Source organism: Aspergillus candidus (genome assembly GCF_002847045.1).
Source record: "Aspergillus candidus strain CBS 102.13 unplaced genomic scaffold BDW47scaffold_61, whole genome shotgun sequence".
NCBI classification, from domain to species: Eukaryota; Fungi; Ascomycota; class Eurotiomycetes; order Eurotiales; family Aspergillaceae; genus Aspergillus; species Aspergillus candidus.
In genome coordinates, this window is record NW_020194066.1 from 1 (window position 1) to 17,086 (window position 17,086).

Sequence of the window (17,086 nt, forward strand, 5' to 3'; positions counted from 1 at the left end):
AAAAAAAAAAAAAAAAGAAGGGGAAATAAAATTAAATCATCATCACCTTTTTATGAGATTTATTTTTATTTACTTGGTCCCTTTTCCCTTTCACTCATGAGTTGGAACCTCCTATTTGACCCTATATCTACAACTCGAGCAACCGTCATCGGCCCTCTATTTATTCCCTTATCACGGCCCGCATTGATTGATCCTCCACCGAACTTCCACGACTGATTGATATCGACTGGTGACACGGGCTTGGTCGGTACTGCCACCCTTACTGTACGCTTCCTCCGTACCTCCGTACCTCCACCCCCGTGCTCGTTATCGTCGCGCGCCTTTCGCAACGCCTTTCCCCTCCCTTTCGCCCCTCCACCCCCTCCTCTCCAATCATGGCGACGGCCTTACGATCGCACACGCCCGATGCATATGGCGCCTTGCCACAGCCCGCCGATTCCACCTTCCCCCACCGAGGCTATGCCCCCCGCTCATCCTCCCGACCCAACTCTTTTGTCGCCACCACCTCCGCATACAACGTCGCACATAACGGTATGGGCGAGCCCAGCTCCGGTCGGTTTAACAGGGATTTGGATGTGGCGAGCCACCGCGCTTCCCTCGCCTTCGACACACCCCCCTCGGCTCTTCAACGGTCCGCGTCGCATATGTCGCAGCCGCAGCCGCAATCCCGATCCGTGACCCCGACCCGATCCACCACCCTGAAGAAGAAATCGTCCCTCAGCAAAAAGGGCAGTATCCGTCGCAGCGGGAGCCGGAAGAGTATGCGCGCAGGGAGTGTCCGGAGTCTGGTCTTGGGCGATAAGGAAAAGTATCACTCCGAGGGCGCCGAGGACCAGAACAGCGCATTCTTCATCCCCATCCCGACGAGCGGGAGTCCGACTGAGGTGTTGGCCAATCGCTTTCAAGGTATGTCGACGGGCAGGTGGTGGTGTTGTTCTTCCGGTTACTGACGAACGCGCAATAGCATGGCGCAAGATCCTCAAGGATCTCATCCTCTTCTTCAAGGAACTCCAGAAATCCTACGAAACCCGATCCAAACTCTTCCTGTCGGCGTCCAACATTCTCAACAGCGCCGCGCTCCCTCCCTCGTTCCTCGACTCCGGCGGCCTCGCCGATGCGACCGATATCCTGCGAGACTTCCACCGCCAGGGCTATATGGAAGCGAACAAGGCCGCCGAGGTTGAGAACGAGGTGGTCAACCAGCTCATGGGTTTGCGGAATGACCTGCAGAAGAAGACCAAGGAGATCCGCGGTCTCTCGGGCGATTTCCGGAACTCGGTAGACAAGGAAGTGGATGTGACGCGCAAGACGGTGCGACACCTGCACGAGTCCCTGGGTCTAGTGGACACCGACCCGGCCGCAACCTCGGGGAAGGGGGATCCATTTATCGTCCGCTTGGGTGTGGAGAAGCAGATCGAGAGGCAGATTGAGGAGGAGAACTACCTGCATCGGGTATGTCACAGTCACTCCCAGGGGAGAGGTCCCAGCGACTAACCAATGATAGGCGTATTTGAATTTGGAGAACTCGGGACGAGAGTTGGAATCGATCGTGGTCGGCGAAATCCAAAAGGCGTACAATGCGTATGCCAGCATTCTCAAGCGTGAGGCCGACGAGGCCTACGATACCGCGGAGAAGCTGCACTCGGGGCCGATTTCCATGCCTCACGATCACGAGTGGAACTGGTTCATCTCGAACACCGACGAACTCGTCGATCCGCGAGTGCCTCTGCGAGATGTGGAGAACATCTCCTACCCGGGCAAAGATCATCCCGCCGCCGTTGAAGTGCGGTCAGGCATGTTGGAGCGGAAAAGCAAATACCTCAAAAGCTATACGCCTGGCTGGTATGTATATCCTTTGGACTTTCCCGTTGCATCCCATCTCCTGACTAGTCTAGGTATGTCCTATCGCCAACCCATCTCCACGAATTCAAATCCGCCGATCGGGTAGCATGGCAGACCCCGGTGATGTCATTGTACCTCCCCGAGCAGAAACTGGGATCACACTCCCAACTCGACTCAACATCGCACAAATTCATGCTGAAAGGACGACAAACGGGCACGATGCACCGCGGTCACTCGTGGGTATTCCGCGCCGAATCGCACGACACCATGATGGCGTGGTACGAGGACATCGAAAGCCTGATCTCCAAGACAGGCGAGGCCCGCAACGCGTTTGTGCGGCGACACGTCCGGACCGTGAGTGGCACGAGCTGCCAGACCACATCTGCCAGCAGTGATGGAGTCATGGACGAAGACGAGGCTGACCGGACACCGTACTCCCCAGAGTCGGTCGTCCTGAATCAAGAGCGCCCCACCTCCCAGCCTCGTCAGCCTGGAGGCCGCTTCCCAAGTGACGTGCAGATCGACCGCAGCTTGCAGGCCCCACTGTCGCCGTCCAGCGGTGAGAGCTCCGGCGGCGAGAGGGATCTGCTCGCTGCGGCGGGGTCGCTCACGGACAACGGCCCGTTCGGCGGTAGCAGTAGCCGTGTGAGCGATCAACAACCGGGTGGTCCGCCGGGCCACTGGATGGATCACAACCGTCACAGCGACCAGCTCGCCGGGTCAGCTAATAATCCCACTACACAACCCTCCGCCATGATCCCAGGACTCTCATCCTCCGGCCTCGACAGCCCACCACACCGCATCTCCTCCGACAGTAGACGCCCACCATCCATTGCAATGTCAGGCGCAGCCGGAGCATCAAGATCAAGCACCTCCCGCGAGCGCTCATGGGGCCCCCAGCGCACCCGCGGCGAGAGTGCCTCCACAGCACCAACCAGCACCAACGCCACCGACCACACCCACTACACGCACAACACAGTCCCAACCTCCGTCGACGAGAACATGGACGAATACCCCAGCGACGGCAAGCGAGCTCTCCTCGCTTCGCCCCCCATCATCGCTGACTCGTCCTCTGCACACACTACCCCCGTCGACTGGGAACGGTCGACCCCTAAAGCTCTCAGTAATGATGAGTCTCCGCCTCCTGGGAAGGGCAGTGTGTCGGCTGTGGAGTTAAGGATTCCGGGTCACTATCCGCCGACTAATATTCCAGCTTAGTCTTGGTTTGGTCTCACCTGAGAAACCCGGTTGACCCTTTGATATGTATATCTATCTCTCTGGAACGAGGGGTATATACGTGTTTTTCCTATCTCTTTTTCTTTTATTCTGATGTTTTCCTTTTGTTATTTCTTTTGTTACCCCTTCCTTTTGTATATATTGATTGATGTGTCCCGCTGATGTCTGTATGTACATTATCTTCTTCCGATTCTCGTCCTGTTGTGAGGACGGGAATCTCCCCCCCCCCCCCCATTGTTTATGTGCCCGTGCCTTTTTTTTTTTTTTTTTCTTCTCTTTTTTGATTGGTTTTGTTGGTTTGGGAGGACGGACGGTGGATGATATGATGAGGGCGAGAATACCCTTGGGATTGGTTTTCTTTTCTTTTCTTTTCTTCTTTCTCTCTTTTTTCCGTTTACTACTCTGAACAGGCGTCCGGTTCTTCTTCCCGTCTCATTTCTCCCGCGGTTGATTGACGATTGCTTGACTCTACACTGATACGTGAGTCAGTGGGTTAATCAGGCAGTCAGTCAGTCAACCAATCAGTCTGCCTCCCATCAACCAGTATCAAAGGTTGAGTGAGTGACAGACACACACAAAGAGCGAAGTGAGATGGGACCATCCAATGAAGAACAGAAGAAAGGCGAACCCCGGTGTTTTGGTGATGGTTATGATTTTTTTTCCCTATTTCTTTGTTTTTTTTCTCTTTTCTTTCCTATTTCTTCCCCGACGTTGATCTGTTCCCTTTACTTCATCTGTACTATATTGATCTATCCCCCTTTTTTTCCCCTCCCCTTCCCCCTTTTTCCACTTGATTGATTGATTGGTTGGTTGATTTACTGCTGTTTGTTTGTTTGTTTGTTTTGGCTGATTGACTGATTGATTGATTAACGATAACGCCATGCTATCTATCTACATTGAACTCCTGAACTCCGAACTGAATTGAAATGAAATACAGTATAGTGATTGATTATCTATCTATTTACATATCTACCTATCTGTCTAGACCTCTCGGATTTAGCTTACATCCTCTGATGTACTTATCTGTCAGATGATACAAAAACACAATATGGATGCACATCTCTTTCTTGTAGTCTGAAGACATATACGCATATATGTCTGGGACAAATGTGTATGCGTACTTTCGTAGTACTCAGGAATATATAAACACAATCATACAGAGTATCAAGTTATCAGGTTCTTTCTACCGTCCACTCAATTCCCGTGTATGTATCATTCAATATTGATGGTATATTGGGATAAGACCGGAAATGTTGGTGAGATGGTGAGATGGTGATGAGTACATGCGACTGAACATACGGATATACTACAACCTGCTGCCTAAAGCAAATCAATCTGAGATGTTCCACTCATGCTCCAACTCAAAGATCAAATTAAGTCCGTCCAACCATGTGAAGTACAGATCGATCAGACGGCTGGACTGTCCGTCGGGGCGAGACACGAACCCGAAAAAAATCAGGCCGCCAGAAACGAAGGGGAGAGGAAACCAGATCGAGAAAAAGATAAAAACGAAACAGAAAACACCAATATCAGATCATCCGGGGCCCAGGACGGGAAAACAAACATAAAGAAACAGCAAAAACAGGGACCGCTTTTCGTGACATCCCCGCCGTTTCGACAGAGGACACGAGAAAAGAGACAACGACGTCGGGTATATTACATGATCTGATCCTGGGTGAGTCCGGTGGGCTCGGCCCCGTCCATCGGGTCCCCGGGTCCCGCGACCATGTTCATGTACTTGACGAATGTGATGCCCAGGGGGCGGCCGCCGTACTGATAGCCGGTGAATTTGGCTGCGAAATGGGTTAGCCATCTTTCCATATCCCCGGCATATATTCTTGAACCTACAGATCGCGGTCTCCGCCGTGTCGGCGCTGTCGAACTGGACCACACCCGTGCCACGCGAGCGGCCGTTGGGCTCGTACTGGATCTCCGCCCGATCCACCTTGCCGATGGTCGAGAACAGGTCCACCAGGTCCTCGTTGCAGGTGGACCAGGGCAACTATCATCCGGTCAGCACACGGTCCCACCCTTCTATCCAACGGCGCCATCACTCACATTCCGCACGTAGATAACGGGGCTCTTCTCCCCACCCGAGGTCGCAAAGTCCGTGAACGGGTTGGGGGGCGCCGGAGCCATACCGCCGCCCTCGAAGCCGGGCGCACCGAAGCCGCCACCGGGGGGAGGAGCACCGAAGCCGCCGCGACCGGGGAAGCCACCAAAGGCCCCACGACCACCGCCAAAGCCGCCGCGACCGGGGAAGCCGCCGCCGAAGGCCCCGCGACCACCGCCGCCAAAAGCCCCACGACCACCACCGCCGAAGCCGGGTCCGGCACCGGCAAAGCGATCCTCCCGGACCTCCAGGGTGCGGCCCTGCCAGTCGTAGCCGTTGAACTGCTGGATAGCATTACGCGCGTCGTCGGGGGACTCGAACGCGACGATTCCGGAGCCCTTGGGGCGGCCCGTAGCGTCGGTGTGCACATCGGCGCGGATCACGGCACCTTGCTGAGCTGTTGTCCAGAAACGGAGGTCAATATCAGAACCATTGGGAGAGGGGAACGGAGACGACCGGGGGGAAGGGGAGATCGCTCGGCGCGAGGATGCCAATCGCATCATCCGGGACCACTTACCGGCCTGGCGGAACAGATCCTTCAAATCTTGCCAGCCAACGTTGAAGGGAAGCTATAATGCCAACGGTTAATACCTCTAGATCCGGTGGGATCCCGGGCAATCGCGGGAAGGGGAGGGGAGTGGGGGACCAACGTTGGCCACGTAAAGTTGTCGGCCACCGCCACCGAAGCCCCCGGGCGCGCCGCCGGGGGGCGCACCACCGAAGCCTCCGCCGAAGCCGCCTCCACGGGCGGGACCTCCGCTGAAACGCGGCTCGGGCTCACGATCCTAAGAGAACCGGGTCGGTAAGCTTCCAATCGCGCGCACTGGAGCGCGGGCCAGACGGCGTGGACCTACCTCGCGAACGTAGACGAGTCGGCCCATCAGGTTTTGGTTACTCAGGGAGTTGACCGCATTCTGCGCTTGATCCCTGGTCGCGTATTCCACAATCCTAAGAGACAACCAAGTCAGCGCGATGGTCCCAGGGCACGCGAGATTCAAAGATCACTTACCCGCATCCCTACAATATCCCGGACAACCAGGCCCAACCCGTCAACCCAAACAGTCCAAGCAAACCAACGAAAGGGGTGGGGGAAAAGTTCCAGAAACCAAAGGGAACGGTCAAGAAAAAAAGGAAATGGCAAGCAAGAAAACCAGCCACACTACGCATTGGCGCCCACCTTCGACATTCCATTTGGAAGCAGTAAGACATCGGCAAAGATGACTTCTCCAGCTAAAGTTCGAATCGCGGAGAAAAGAGTCCCCCATCCATGGTCAGTCACGAGATTCCAAGACCAGCAGAGCGAAGAAAACAGAAAACAGAAAGAAAGAAAGAAAGAAGAAAAAAAGTCCATCACACGCCCGGCACGATATGACCCTGCTCACCCTGTCTCATAAAATCTTTCAGATGATGCCATTTGACATCGTAGGAAAGGTTGCCCACATAGACGCGACGGTCTTGTTGGGAGGTATCGCGGACGGTCTGCATCATCTGTTCTTTGGCGACGGCACGATCCTCGAACGATCTGGCGGGGGGCGGGTAGCTGCTGCGGCCACCGTAAACAGAACCGGAGGATTCACCAGCGATGCCGGGGGCGTTACTCAAGGGCGAGCGCGAGCGGCGATCGGATCGACGGTAGTCCTGGCGACTACGGGAGCGACTGCGGGGCGAGTAGGAGCGACGGCTGCGACGAGGGCTGCGCGAACGACGTCGGGGGGAACGAGACCTCTCACGCTGAGCGTGGTCAGTATCGTAGTAATCGGCCGGCATCGGCACGGGACCCTTCAGGGGGGGTAAAGACACGGGTGATAGAGATAAAAAAGGAAAGAAATTGAAACAGAGATCGAGATGGACGCGTCTGAAGGGCGAGGGATGATGGATGGAGTCAATTGAGGATGGATGAGGAGCGGGCGTGAGGTTGGTGAAGCGAAGAGGATGGAGGGATGTCATGTGACCGGGGAAGGGAAGATGACAAAGCACGGTCCAGGCAGCGGATTCAGGCACCCAGCACCCAGCACAAGGACCTGGGGGACAGCCCGACAGGTCCTCTGACAGGGGGTGGGTGATTGAGGATATAAATCGAATGATAAAATATACAAATGAAGATGATTATATGATGATACATATAATGAAATTCATCTGTATCTATAAACAAAGGAATAGATATGGGGAAAAGGATATATATAGACAAGAGGACGGACCAGGCGACCGGGGCAGATGGAGAGGGGAAAGTGGGACCGGCATTCCAGCGCGTGCGATCACCATCACGGTCGTCAGAATCATGACTAGGCTGATATCGGTGGAGATCATGCACATTGACATGAATGGCATAGTGGGAAGAAAGAAAGACAGAAAGAAACAAAGGTAAATGAATTCAATTGAAAATGATAACTTACTGGATACGGACGATAGACGTCGGCTGGATGACGGAGACGGTCAGCCACAGAACCAGACTTGAGAGAGAAGAGATAGAAGGATGCAAGACGAGACCAACAATGGGAAGGAAGAGAAGAAATGAAGGGAAAGCGAGGAGAATATGAAAGAGAAGGAAGAGAACCGGAGGGGGAAGATCAGAGGGAAAAGGGAAAGGGGAAAGGGGAGAAAGGAAGAAGGTAAAAGGTAAAAGGTAAAGGAGGGTAACGGCGGGGAAGAGAGAGAAAAGCAAAAGAAGAATGTCAGACGAGACAACTGGGCAGAGAGGATTAGGGTGTGTTGATTGGTGTTTGCCGTGGACATCCGAGATGCAGTACCTAGTCTAAGGGACTAGGTACATACTTACAGTAGATGGAAGTATCAAAAGGGAGACAGTGTAGAGGAATAGTACCAATGGTGTAGAAGGAAAGAAAAGAATAGGAATGGAAAGAGGGATGGTTGAGGAAGAGGATTATAAATCTTCAAGTCATGGATCCAATAAGATGGGAAGATCTCCTTGAGTTGAACCAGAAGTGATTATGGGGGTTTGACGGGGTAGTTCAATCATTGACATCATCATTGGGGAAATCACCCAAAGAAAGATCAACAAACAAAAAAGAAAGGGAATCGATAGACTTACCCATGGTGGATGGATAGATGAAGATTCCCAATAAATTAGGACAGGAGAATGAGGATGGATTCTCCCGAGGTCACGACCAACAATCAAACAGGATAAAACAGATTCAAAAGAGCCAAGACGGGGGAGAGAGACACCGATGGATAGAAACAGGGAAAGGAGAGGGGAGAAAGGGAGAAGCAAGAAGGAAGAGAGAAGAGGGGAAGAGGAAAGGACAACAAGAAAACAACAGAATTGTATCAATTCCATGCATTGATCAATCAGATCATCCAATTCAATGGATGCATGGACGTGGGGTTATCAGGATGTAATTTCCACGCCAGAGGAACCACTTAAAACATCATCCAGGATAGAGTTGACACGAAGAATGAATCTAATACTATAGTTCCGACAAGGGAATGCTATACCCAGGTATGAGTGTCCATATACTAACAGATCAATCTCAATTCAAATCACCCCACAGTTCCTTCAGTCATGACATATATAAAGTATACTCAGTCAGAGATCGTCTCCATAAATCATCAAATCAAGTAATGAAGTATACTACCCGTACGGAGTACCATAGTGAGCAGGTGAACTAATAAAGGCGGAAGTGATATATCTTCACGTGACCACGCGGCACCAGGCACGCGTCCGAGATCCATCTTCTCCGTCCTCTCACTCGCCCTCACCATGATCCACACTCCAACACCCACCCTGTCATACTAAGAAAGAAGACGAAAGGAACTGGAAAGAATCAAGAAGAAATAAGACAGAGGAAATCCCCCAAAATGGGCTCCGACGAAATCTCCGACTTCGAAAAGCAGCGTCTCGCCAACATCGCCGAACGCGATGCCCTCCTCAAGAAACTCTCCCTGGGGGCCAAATCCTCCAGCCTACTCCCTCCAAAAATACCCCGTGCATCCACCGGTGGCAGTAGCAGCAGCAGCGCCCGGAAGAAGGCCGCACCCCCCAAAGTGAAAAAGGAGGAGCCCGCCCTGCCCCGGCGCACCTCGTCGCGACTGAGGGGCATCGCTGCCGAGAGTGAGGTCGCTAAGCGGCGCGCGGACGACGCATTTGAGGCGCATCAGCAGCAGGAGCGCGAGAAGCGATTGCGCAAGTCGGATGCGTTCTCCTTCAACGAGATGGTCGTTGCGGGCCAGAAGTTGAGTGGGGATGCTCTCATCGGCGTGGATGTCATCTCCAAGGGCGTCGCTATGCCGTATCAGCGGACCTTTGGGGACGAGGAGATCGAAAAGACAACGGATAAGGATCTCCGGAAGTTGAGGGAGGAGATGAGTGGGTTGGAGTTGTGGGAGCCGTGGGAGCCGCAGCGTCAGTCATCCCAATTCTACAAAAGAGAGAGAAGAAACAGAAAGCAAGAAAGAAAGAGAACCATACTGATAATGAACAGGCATCAAGCTCACCCCCGAACGCATCTACACCATGACCTTCCATCCCTCCGAAACCAAACCGCTCATCTTCGCCGGCGACAAAATGGGCCACCTAGGCTTCCTAGACGCCTCCCAAGAGAAGCCCACACCCGTGAAACAAGAAGGCGACGACGACGACGACGAAGAAGACGACGACCCCGACCCCGTCCTAACAACCCTCAAACCGCACACCCGCACCATCAGCTCCATGCACATCCACCCCTCCAAGCCCACCCACCTCTACACAGCCAGCTACGACAGCTCCATCCGCGAGATGGACCTCGAAAAGACCACCTCCGTCGAGAAATACGCCCCCGCATCCACAGCAGACGACGTCCCCCTCTCCGGCCTCGACATGGCCGCCGACGACCCCAGCACCCTCTACTGGACGACCCTAGACGGCACCTTCGGACGCCACGACACGCGCACCCCCTCTTCCTCCTCCACCGCCCCCTCCACCTGGCAACTATCGGAGAAGAAAATTGGCGGCTTCTCGCTACACCCCACGCAGCCGCACTTCGTCGCAACGGCCAGTCTCGACCGCACGATGCGTCTCTGGGACCTGCGCAAGCTGTCGCACTCGGACCCGACCCCCGTCGCAGAACACCACAGCCGGCTGTCCGTCTCGCACGCGGCTTTCAACGCAGCAGGCCACGTCGCTACCTCTTCCTACGACGACACCCTCAAGATCTACGACTTCGCCGCCCGCGGCCTCCCATCCTGGTCCGCAGGACATGCTCTCCCCGAAGACGAGACCAAGCCTGATACCGTCGTGCGACATAACTGCCAAACAGGCCGTTGGGTTACAATGTATGTTTCCCCTTTCCCCTCCCTCCTTTCCCTCCCTCCTTTCCCTCCCTCCTCCAACCAACCAACCTCCCTCATAACATACCCAACAATCCCCTCATCTCCAAACATATATATAATAACACTAATAATCAATAATGTAGCCTCCGCCCCCAATGGCAACTCAACCCGCAATCCCCCATCCAGCGCTTCTGCATCGGCAACATGAACCGCTTCGTCGACATCTACAGCAGCTCTGGCGACCAGCTAGCCCAGCTCGGCGGGGACGGCATCACCGCCGTGCCAGCCGTGGCTGTCTTCCACCGGAGTAAGAATTGGGTGGCGGGGGGCACGGCGAGTGGGAAGCTTTGTTTGTGGATGTAACTTACCATCATCCCACCGCCTCTTTTGACCATCTGTATTCTATTTGTGTTTGCTTGTTTTATTCGGCTTATATTTGATATGCTTGTTCGTTTACGGTTTCTGTTTTGTGTTCTTTTTATATATAGTTTCTAGTTGTTGTTGTTCTCTTTCTCTATGAATGGAATGGAACAGGTAGGGAGACCTGCTTGTACGTCGTGTATACCTCTCGGAAGTACCGTGTACAGAGTAGCAATAAGATAGCATATATAACAATCATAGGTATAAACAATAATAGGTATAAACAATAATAAATATAATATAATAGATAGTATAACCACATCCATCCACCCATTTCAAGACAGGACGGTAAGATTCATAGCATCTATAACATACCCAACCAACCAAACAAAGATCAAGCAAACTATTTACAGACACGCAAAAGAGAACAGCTTGACGACATGATAAATAAGTAGATAGATGAATGATAAATGAATAAAAAGACATCACCACCCAATAAAGAAAGATGATAAATCCATAGATGAATCAAGAAAAAAAGAAAAACCTTCCAAAGCCACATCACACGCTTTCCAGCCATCTGCTCGCGCGAGTCTCTCGCTTTCTATGCAAAACAGAAAAACCAGAGCAGGGTATCAACACCAAGAGAAATGCTTTCCAGGTAGATCAGAGAAAATAGGAGAGATAAATGTGGATATAATAGATGGGGGAGAACGATAGATGAGAGAGAAAAGATGGGAGAACGTGACATAGATAGGAAAGCGCGTTCAATCATGAGCACATGGGCCAAAGGACAATTAGAAAGAAAAGAAGAAAGGAAGAGAAGAGAAGAATGTACACCAAAGATGCGATGCCAGGACTGACATGCCCCTTCGCCCTCCTGTTATACAAAACTTTGTGCGCTATCCACGGTCAAAGATGCATCGTCATCATCATGTAGGACCCGTCTCCTGTATGGCGGCTATTGAGCACCGGTACGCATGGAACGGGTTTCATAAGTCTTCGCGTGATTGTGCCGCCTCCCGCTCCTTGGCTTTGCGCCGGGATGGCGCCGGGACAAAGTCGAAGATCCGGTACTTGCTGGACGTGTCGCGGGACAGGCTGGATCGGCGCGCCTTGGTCGTCTCGTGGTAGTCGAGAGAGTAGGTAGACGAGTTCTTCGAGCTTCCGGTACTATCTCGCGTGTCCGACCACCGCGGAAGGGAGAACGGCACCCGCCCCTGGTCCCAGGTCGCCGACGATGAGCTGGGCGGGGTATCCTCATCGGCTTCGGGGGCGCAGTCCGTCGACCGCCGGGGCAGCGAAGGCCGCGAGGTGAAGAACCCGATCGAGTTGCGGTGACTACCCGCCGCGGCGGTTTCGGCGACGGCGGTCTCGGTGGCGGGCGTGGTAGGCTTCGAGCTATCGTCGTAAAAGGTGGCGGACCGTTCCATCGAGTCGACCAGCTCCTCCCACTTGATCTCTAGGGTGCCATTGGGCCGTTCCGCTTGTTCGGCGCGGCTGAGGCACTCCTTGGTCCGCTGATGGAGACGCGTGGCCAGCTCATTGAACTTCTGGAGGCACCCATCAATACTTTCCAGCTCGGTCAGCCGGTGCGGTGCTACATCAAGCCACAATCGGATCAGAGTGGAGAAGCTCCGGGCGTGATCGATCAAGAATGGAAGGCTCGGGAACCCTTCGCGGGACGTGGGAGGCAGACGACCGAGGATCTGGATGGGCGTGGCGTACGAGGGTGTGACTATCGGCGTCGGTCGATCGGCCGGGATCGCACAGATCGAATCCACGAAAGTTTTGAAATCGGCCCGGTTACCGACCAGAAACCGGTTCATCGGCTCCATCCACGGCTCCTTGCTACCGAACGTGGTCATGTTGGCCAGTCCCTGCAAAGCCTTGGCGATCAGGGTCAAAGTACGTTGGGCGCGAGGACGAGGATGATCTACCGTGAACAACAGTTAGTACAATCTGAAGGGAAGGCGGGAAAGATGGTGACCTACCCTTGAGCAATCCAAAGAGCTTCGGGTTTAAAATTGCCGGACAGAAGAACCGCAGAAAGAGGAACCCAGACACGCTACTGTAAGTGACCGTTCGCAGAAAGTCGCCGTACCGATCCTCTGCACACGCTCGGATATGTCGGAAGATGAGTCGGAGTTCGGGAGGGCATCGAGAGGCGGAGTTCGCGATGGCTTTCCAGATGCTGGTGGTACGAGCGATCAGGGTCCTCCAATTGCGCTCGAGATCATCCGCTTTATGGACGCGAGACGGGTCCACTTCGCACTCCGGGTCACTCTCGTCCACTTCGCGGAGCCGCTCGCCGATCGTTTCCTCTAGATATTCTTTGCCTAGTCGGCGCATGTGGAGGTCGAGCGCTTTGGTGAGGATGGAGTTCCCCCGGAAGAGGAGATTCGCTTCAACCGTCGCCGTGCGGCCCAGATCTCGCACGAGAACCTCCCGCTCTTGGCCGGTCTCCCGGGAATCGTTGGAGTGGATGCGCGTGGTATACCGGAGACGGTTAGCCGTCGACTCCTTGTGCAGCCCGTCGATCTCGTCTTCCACCAATGCTGCGATCCACTCCACCGTCGAGCCCGAGACCTGGAAGATGCTCAGCAGGGCTTCGGCGAGCTGATTCAATTCGGAGGACAGGAGCTGCGCCATCTGGATGGTGAGCCCGTTGGTGAAGGAATGCAGGAGTTCGGACATGGGCGTATATTCGTGTGAGATGAGGACCACCGCCTCCTCCATGCGGACCATCATCAGCATCTCCCCCACGGCCTGGTCCCGCTCGTCCAGGAGCGGCCACCACTTTTCGGTTTTCACCCCGGGCTCCAGATCATCGAGCCGCAGGTCGACTCTCCCGTACGTGGCATCTTGCGAGGACAACGAGATATCGACGTCGTCGACCCCGGTGGCGTTCGCGTCCTGGGATAGGGCGTAGGATCCCAGAGCGGTCAGGGACCAATCCTTCTGGGTCGGGTTGAGCGCCTTGACCAGGATCGAGACCTGGGACAGGACCGGCGGGAGATCGCTGAAGGAGAAGTCCTCGCGCCAGAAGGGGTTCGCCGTCCGGAACTTCACGGCCGTCTTGGCGCGGATCTCGCCGTCCAGGAGGACTTCGGTGTAGTAGTCGTCGACGGCCGAGGTCGTGGTGGACTGGCTTTGGGACCGGGACGCCTTGCGGCTGCGCGGGAGCTCGTCGGTCGCGGTCTTGTACATTTTCGCCTCGGTCACTCCCACGGTTAGCACCCTCTCGATGCGGAACATGTCCGTGGTGGATGCTACCGCGGTGTCGCCGGAGGAGGTCGGGGCCCGGGTAGGGCGGTCTTCAATCGAGTTTTCGGGGCCGTAGAGCTCGGGGATGGAGAAGGCGCGCAGGAGGACAAACCACACTTCGAACAGGACGCGGCTCTCCAGGGCGAGGTAGACGGGCCGCGTCAATCCGGACACGGAGTGGGCGGCGTACTGGGGATAGATGGCAATGCAAAATTCGTCTTCGAGGACGGACGGGTTCAACTGCTGGATGGCGCACCGGGAGAGCTGGGACAGCTGGATGCAGGCCACCAAGGTAATGTCGGACTCGGTGAACAGCTTCAAGACCCCATTCTCCTGCAACGTGCAGCTGACCTTCAGCCACGAGGACGAGAGCGCCCGCTGCTGTCGGTAGGTCGAGACGCGGCGTGCGGAGGTGGGTCGGGCGCCCGACGCACTCGGACGGTCCCAGAGCAGCATTTTGCCCACCTTGATGATGGCCGCCTCTTTGGGGACGGTACTCTCCGAGTTCCGCCGGTGTTCGGCCACGCGACGGTCGCCGATGGCGACCGACTGCGGCTTGGTCATCTTGTTCTGGACGCCCTTGGGGCGGATGGGCTGCCAGCACAGGAGAGCGGCCAGCCACGAGTCGTAGGTTTCGCTGACGTGAGGTTTGAGTTCGACGCCCAGGCCGGAGGTGAAGGTGGAGACGCTGAGATAGTTGGTGCGTTGCTCGGGATCCACGCGGGAGCGAACCTGGCAGCCGCGGAGGTCCGGAATGAGGGTCTTTGCCAGCGCCGGCTCGCCTTTGGCCTGATATATCAAGCTCCCCGTCGCGACGTTGATGGCGCAGTAGCCGGAGGTCCAGGCGGTGGTGTTGGCGGTGCGGAACGACAGGATCCCATGCATCCGGCCGCAGGTGTCCTTCATGAGTTTCAGGATCTTGGAGGCATCGCTGTTGGAGAGGCCGGCGGCGGAGACACTGGCCAGCAAACTCGAGGTCCCGGCGGACTTACTGGGTCGTTGGCGGGTCGATGGCGTTGATGCAAGAACGGACGGATATCCAATGGACGATGTTTGTTGCTCGTCGGGCGTCTTGGACGGGGGTGCGGTGGCGTTGAGAGGAGCGAGGGGATTCCGCGTCCGGTTCAAGAAGGAGCTGGAGGAGATCTCGCTGCGTTGGTCATCCAGGGTGGTGGTCTGGGACCGCGCCCGGAGGCTCCTCGGTTCCATGACGGCCTCGTCCTCGTCCCCCGCGGAATAATAGGAATGAAAGTCGCGATGGTGAGACTCGAGGTCGAGGGGCCTGGTTCGGGGGGTCACACGGGGCGAGGTCGCAGCGGCGCCTGAGGACAGATACTCCGCCTCCGACACGGGCGAATGCGAATGGTGGCCCGCATCGGAGGTGGAGTCCGGCGTCACCGTCCGGATGCCCCTGTCTCTAAAGCTATCCGGGTATACCATGCCATGACGGTCCTTGGAGGAGGACTTTTTGCTCGGTCGCCGTTCCACCGGACGACTGTAGGACCCCTGGTGTACGGAGTTCCGTTTGAACCCATTTGAACCTTCCGACTCCATCTTCTGAGTGTAATTTTAATTTTTATTAAAAAAAGAAAGAAAAGAGAAAAAGAAAATGAAGAAAATTCTTCTTCTCTTCCTCCTTCTTTTTTTTTATTATTTTTTTTTTATCCTTTTTGCTTCCTTTTTTCTTTTGGGTTTCCGCGAACGCGAGGATGGGGCGGGTCGGGCGGTAGCCGCACTCAACGCAGGCTGGGACGGAGAGACGCAACAGGTAGAAGGACGAACGGAGGGACGAGCATGAACTGGTTGAGAAAGAGATGGTAGTCGAACAGATTGATGAAAGGTTTACCTTGCAGCGCGTTGAATACGCAACATGCGCTGCACAACGGTCCTCGAGCAATTGAGGGCCTTGAGTCGTCCAATAATGAGATGGTTGCTAGCTGAACGCATGGAGTCCGGGGAAAGGGAGCAAGGTAGAGTCGCACATTCGGGTCGAATTCGGGCGCGTTGTTGATGAGGAGAGTCGACTGTCGAGATGATGGTGGGTGGTGGTGGGTGGTGGTGGTGGTGGTAGTAGTAGTTGTGGTGATGATGGTGGTACGTGGGTGGGTGGGTGGGTGGGGGGAAGAAGGTGGTGGTAGAAGAAACCACGGATAACGGTAATGTTCGCAAGTATTGGTATTAGGGGGGAAGATGGATGGATGGATGGATGGATTAGTAGTAGTAGTGGAGGTGGTTGTTCGGAAGTTGGTTGGTGTGTGGGTGGGGAGGGGAGTGGACGGGTTTGACGAGACGGATGGGGGCAGTGGATCAAGAGAAAGAAAGAAGGAAGGAAATAGGAATCAGAATAGGAATAGGAATAGAAATCAGAATAGGAATAAGAATAAGAGGATGAAGAGATGGGGAAGTGAACATTCCAAAGAAGGTCCAAGAACCAGGGAAGAACCAGGATATGAATTAATTACCCGTGAGGAGGAATGATCGGGCATATATTCAAAGTAACGCAGTCAATCCAGCGTAAATTGACCCAGAAAATCCTGGAAAGAATGATGAGGGTCATCCTAGTGGGTGAAAATCCCTAATGATGGTCCAGTAAGGTGAGATGAGAGTATCTTTCTTCCTATCATCATCCATCTTGCACCGCATGGATCGATGCCCCTGATCCTTCAGGCATGGATATCACCACCTCAAGGCTCATACCGAATGCATGGACAACTACATCAGATGTACCCCGTACTACTCTTAGACAACTCTATAGAGATACACATCTATCTGGTCGAATCTGGCAGGAGTTGAATTGTTGATCCCCATTGAAGCTGAGGATGAAGGTATTACCGCATTGGGACAGCCCCGAGAAAATCTGGATTAAGATCTACTCGGGCGGGTTGGCTGGGATGATACCAAGGGTCTGGATATACGAGTGGACATTTTAAGATTAATGATAATTATATAGATTATAAAAAACATATAAATCATATAAAATATATCAATTATAATCAAGGAATAAGT

General features: G+C 54.3%; 5 protein-coding genes across 5 annotated transcripts; 2 read left to right on the top strand and 3 right to left on the bottom strand.

Annotated features, from left to right (window-relative positions):
- Positions 1 to 374: 374 nt before the first annotated feature.
- BDW47DRAFT_134249 (SLM1 family PH domain-containing protein) lies at positions 375 to 3,086 on the top strand (the record flags this gene model as incomplete). The annotated part of the gene is made up of 4 exons (XM_024818042.1): positions 375 to 906; positions 965 to 1,452; positions 1,505 to 1,842; positions 1,896 to 3,086. The coding sequence occupies 4 exons, from the start codon at positions 375 to 377 to the stop codon at positions 3,058 to 3,060; spliced, it is 2,523 nt and encodes an 840-aa protein (XP_024668519.1). The 3' UTR covers positions 3,061 to 3,086.
- A 1,648-nt stretch (positions 3,087 to 4,734) lies between these two features.
- BDW47DRAFT_120260 (RNP domain protein) lies at positions 4,735 to 6,958 on the bottom strand (the record flags this gene model as incomplete). Its single annotated transcript, XM_024815464.1, has 8 exons — positions 4,735 to 4,871; positions 4,927 to 5,080; positions 5,137 to 5,588; positions 5,709 to 5,760; positions 5,842 to 5,976; positions 6,046 to 6,139; positions 6,355 to 6,421; positions 6,574 to 6,958. The coding sequence occupies 8 exons, from the start codon at positions 6,956 to 6,958 to the stop codon at positions 4,735 to 4,737; spliced, it is 1,476 nt and encodes a 491-aa protein (XP_024668520.1).
- Positions 6,959 to 7,252: 294 nt separating this feature from the next.
- Positions 7,253 to 8,005, bottom strand: BDW47DRAFT_76431 (uncharacterized protein). The gene is made up of 2 exons (XM_024819796.1): positions 7,585 to 8,005; positions 7,253 to 7,327 (listed from the first exon to the last, which is right to left on the bottom strand). Exon 1 carries the CDS (start codon positions 7,922 to 7,924, stop codon positions 7,625 to 7,627), a length of 300 nt encoding a protein of 99 aa, XP_024668521.1. The 5' UTR covers positions 7,925 to 8,005; the 3' UTR covers positions 7,253 to 7,327; positions 7,585 to 7,624.
- Positions 8,006 to 9,005: 1,000 nt separating this feature from the next.
- Positions 9,006 to 10,819, top strand: BDW47DRAFT_134251 (WD domain protein; the record flags this gene model as incomplete). The annotated part of the gene is made up of 3 exons (XM_024818043.1): positions 9,006 to 9,551; positions 9,631 to 10,459; positions 10,600 to 10,819. Coding segments are annotated over 3 exons (1,595 nt in total), but the record flags the coding sequence as incomplete, so codon positions are not given.
- A 960-nt stretch (positions 10,820 to 11,779) lies between these two features.
- BDW47DRAFT_76466 (GTPase-activating protein BUD2) lies at positions 11,780 to 15,952 on the bottom strand. Its single transcript, XM_024819797.1, has 2 exons — positions 12,808 to 15,952; positions 11,780 to 12,749 (listed from the first exon to the last, which is right to left on the bottom strand). Exons 1-2 carry the CDS (start codon positions 15,632 to 15,634, stop codon positions 11,806 to 11,808), a joined length of 3,771 nt encoding a protein of 1,256 aa, XP_024668523.1. The 5' UTR covers positions 15,635 to 15,952; the 3' UTR covers positions 11,780 to 11,805.
- Between the last annotated feature and the right edge of the window lie 1,134 nt (positions 15,953 to 17,086).

Coding starts and splice junctions, on each gene's coding strand:
- BDW47DRAFT_76431 (XM_024819796.1), bottom strand. CDS start 7,924: ATGTCCACGGCAAACACCAATCAACACACCCTAATCCTCTCTGCCCAG.
- BDW47DRAFT_76466 (XM_024819797.1), bottom strand. CDS start 15,634: ATGGAGTCGGAAGGTTCAAATGGGTTCAAACGGAACTCCGTACACCAG. Junction 12,750..12,807: donor GCTCTTTGGATTGCTCAAGG/GTAGGTCACCAT, acceptor TGTTCACGGTAG/ATCATCCTCGTCCTCGCGCC.